This window comes from Vigna unguiculata, chromosome 5, assembly GCF_004118075.2.
Source record: "Vigna unguiculata cultivar IT97K-499-35 chromosome 5, ASM411807v1, whole genome shotgun sequence".
Lineage (NCBI taxonomy): Eukaryota > Viridiplantae > Streptophyta > Magnoliopsida > Fabales > Fabaceae > Vigna > Vigna unguiculata.
Window position 1 is genome coordinate 13,120,067 of NC_040283.1, and position 3,311 is coordinate 13,123,377.

Here is a 3,311-nt window from a genome sequence, read left to right on the forward strand (position 1 = left end):
TCTTAAATATCACATGTTTAGACGTAGGTTATCAGAATTCAGAAACCATTTAATATTTAGTTTAATTCTTTACTTCAAATTTTGTGTCCATTAGTTAAATTATTTTTCCTTCTCAATTGTACTGCAACTATAATATATTATATGACACTGAGAAAAAAAATGTGAAATGAATGATTATTTTAAATTTATGTTTAACTGTATTTAGTTATTCTAAAAGATTATCTCATTGACATAATTTTTGTGTTTGGGAGTCCCAATGATTAATGAACCAAAATTTAATTTTACCATATATAACTACCATTTTAGGAGTTCTAAGTAACTTACTTTAAAGCTTAAATTTTTAATTATTGGCGGCAGAAGATAAGGATAATAAAGATGACTTACTAAACCTTTAAATATTAGCTTTTAACTCTTAAATATTAGACCTCTGAAAGAGTTTTTCTTTTTTATTATTCTAATATTGTTTCCGAAACATGTAAATTGTCTTCGTATGATAAAAGAAATAATAAAAAAAAAGATGGTGGTTTTTTAAAGCCACGAATTGTTTAAAAAAAACATGTGGCTAGTAGTTTTAAATATTCAAAGAGTCTATTTAATCCTGTAAATTAAACTTTTTTGGTTGCGTGAATGATTCGTGGGCTATAAATTAAGATTTTTGTGTGGGGTTTAAGGTTAACTATTATTTATTTCTTCTCATGCAAAATATCAAAAACAACGGACCAAAAGTTCTTATTGTACTGGTGTACGTTCAACCGCCAACTCATGATATTTTAACTCATGTGGTTGCCAAATAATTAATCAGGTTAATAATAACTTGAGATAATTTCAAATTTATCTTAATGGATACAAATAAAAGATATTTATTAAAGAAAAGTAATTATGAAGTTGTCTTGATGTGAATGTCAACACCTAAAGATGAAGAACATTAACTAAGACATCAAGGATGAAAAACAATAGTTGGATACCTTGCTTAATTGAATCTCATGAGATTGCATAAGATTGTCAAGAAAATACAATTAACACAATGTAGTAAAAAAAATACCTTGAATTAATTAGGAAACTTTTCGAAAAACAAAATCCCAAATTAGAATTTTTCATAACCATTATTAGATACTAGTTTTTGATGCTTGATGGAACAATAGGATGCTCTTGTTTGTCAAATATTATTCATTTGTTGTAGGCAGAGTAATGTAACACTTAAGTACTCGATCACTCTACTAAATTTTTGTGTACAATTGTTGCATTGAGGTTAGAATGTGACCTCATGCATTTTACCTAAACCCCTCAACGCTGTCTCTAGCAGTTACAAGATTGAGGCTATTACAAGTGAAGTAAACAGAAACAAAATTGCTTAAAAGATTTACTACAGTTATTACACTCCACTCCTTCCTTCCGAATTTTGAAGAGGGAAACAGCCACTAAGTTAATTTTTGCCATGGAAAAAGATGTTGTTCCTGCTATGTTATTATAACGTAGGACCCATGAAGAGAGTGTTCTGTCTCATCCTCCTAGGTAGCCCAAAATTCTGATAACACCTAATTTCACCTCCAAAACCAGCTGTCACAATTACCATTCCCCATGCTGAAGGGTTGGTGGACCAGTCACCATTGGAACCATCACCTGATGAGTAATTGGAAGACCATGATGAACCTGATGGAGTAGCTGCAGCAGATATAGAAGCTGGATCACCACCATGCCTACCTGATGGAGAGGCCGAAAGAGAATCGCCTGATCCATTCTCTGACCGAGTAATTGCTTCAAGTTCTTCTTCTATGGAGTCACCTTCCATTGCATGGTTGTTACTTTTCTTAGGAGGCGCATTTCTCTTGGAATCTCCAACTCCAGATTCTGTGCGTGAGAGTGCTGCATGGTCTTTCTCTGGGGACCCTGGGCTATTTTCTGTGGCTTGGTTGTTGTTACTTTTCTTTGGGAGAGGTGGCAAATTTTTCTTGTTGTTTGCAGCTGCAGGAGCAGGAGCAGGAGGGGTTGAGTTCTTCTTCTGGTTTTGCGCTGCGATTGATGGTGGTAGATCACCCTTAACGTTGCATGGCCAGGGTATTGCTACTGAAACATCTTTACATGGGAAATGTTCGTGAGCTTGGTTTGCAATCACATTCCTGCCTTTTCCACTATAGTGCATCTCTTCATGCTTCCACACATACACTTGTGAGTCTTCGCTTGCACATATGATGTACTTTCCATTTGGACTGAATGAAGCTGAAATTTGGCTACTTGCATTTCGAAAACCTGCTTTCACCAACATCTTAATCAATAACAACAACACTGTCTGTTGATTTAGGCATAAAACTTTTTCATTGACAGTATATAATGCATCATCATCATCATCACCTATAAACTTTTGCACAACTTGTGTGGCCTCCACAACTCTTGTCCTGCAATCGCCTGAAGTTATAAGCACTTGTGATGGGTCACCTGGGGAATACTGTGAAGAAGATGAAAAGCCAGTTAATTTTCGCTCATGAGATAAAAATATCCATGAGAGCTATATTCATAGAGTTAGAAGAATTTACCTGGAAACCAGTAACCTTTTTCAGTAGATTTTTCTTCTTGTTTCGAAGCTCGATTGTGTTGGATTGATTCAACTTGAAATCTGGTGAGCATATATATATAAATGAGAATTGACAACATAGCAGAAATTGTTAAATTCAAAAATAGTTGAGGATGAGATATACACAAAAGAATAGACTAGTGAAGTCATTAACACTACCTTCTATGGTGTAACTCCGACAGCTCCCTTTCTGTGTACCAACTTTTATCTTTAAATATCTCTTTTACTCATATCACATAACTAAAAAAAGTAATTAATTTAATTTTAATGAAGGTTTATTGACGGAAGTTATAAAGCCTCCAATATTTTACATCCATGGCGGAGGTTTTTTAAACCTCTCGTAGGAGTTTTCTAATGAATTGTGAACAAAATTCCATTTTCCTCCACATTTATTTATAGACTCTTTTTACATTTTTTACAAAATCTCTGCAACTTCAAATCTTCATCTCTCAATCTCATTAAAAATCTTTAAATCTTCAAAAGGTAGACAATTGTACTTCCCGATTTCTCTTCATTTTCATCTTCATATCTTCATCGGTCAATTGTAGCTTCCAAGGTAATGGTCTCCCTTTGTTTTCTTTATATTTCAATTATTTTTACTTGCTATTATTTTCTGACTTTTCCGTCTTTGATCTTTGGTTTTATGAAGAGATTCACTTTCAAGTGCGTCAAAGACTAGCTACCTTTGCCCTTTCAATGGTCCTAACATATGTGTTGTTGCTTCGTGTTTGGTTGTTCATGA

At 33.8% G+C, this 3,311-nt stretch overlaps 1 protein-coding gene across 1 annotated transcript; it reads right to left on the reverse strand.

Moving 5' to 3' along the window:
* Positions 1 to 1,300: 1,300 nt before the first annotated feature.
* LOC114186015 lies at positions 1,301 to 2,737 on the reverse strand. The gene is made up of 4 exons (XM_028074006.1): positions 2,729 to 2,737; positions 2,532 to 2,611; positions 2,350 to 2,443; positions 1,301 to 2,247 (listed from the first exon to the last, which is right to left on the reverse strand). The coding sequence occupies exon 4, from the start codon at positions 2,138 to 2,140 to the stop codon at positions 1,466 to 1,468; it is 675 nt and encodes a 224-aa protein (XP_027929807.1). The 5' UTR covers positions 2,141 to 2,247; positions 2,350 to 2,443; positions 2,532 to 2,611; positions 2,729 to 2,737; the 3' UTR covers positions 1,301 to 1,465.
* Positions 2,738 to 3,311: the final 574 nt, after the last annotated feature.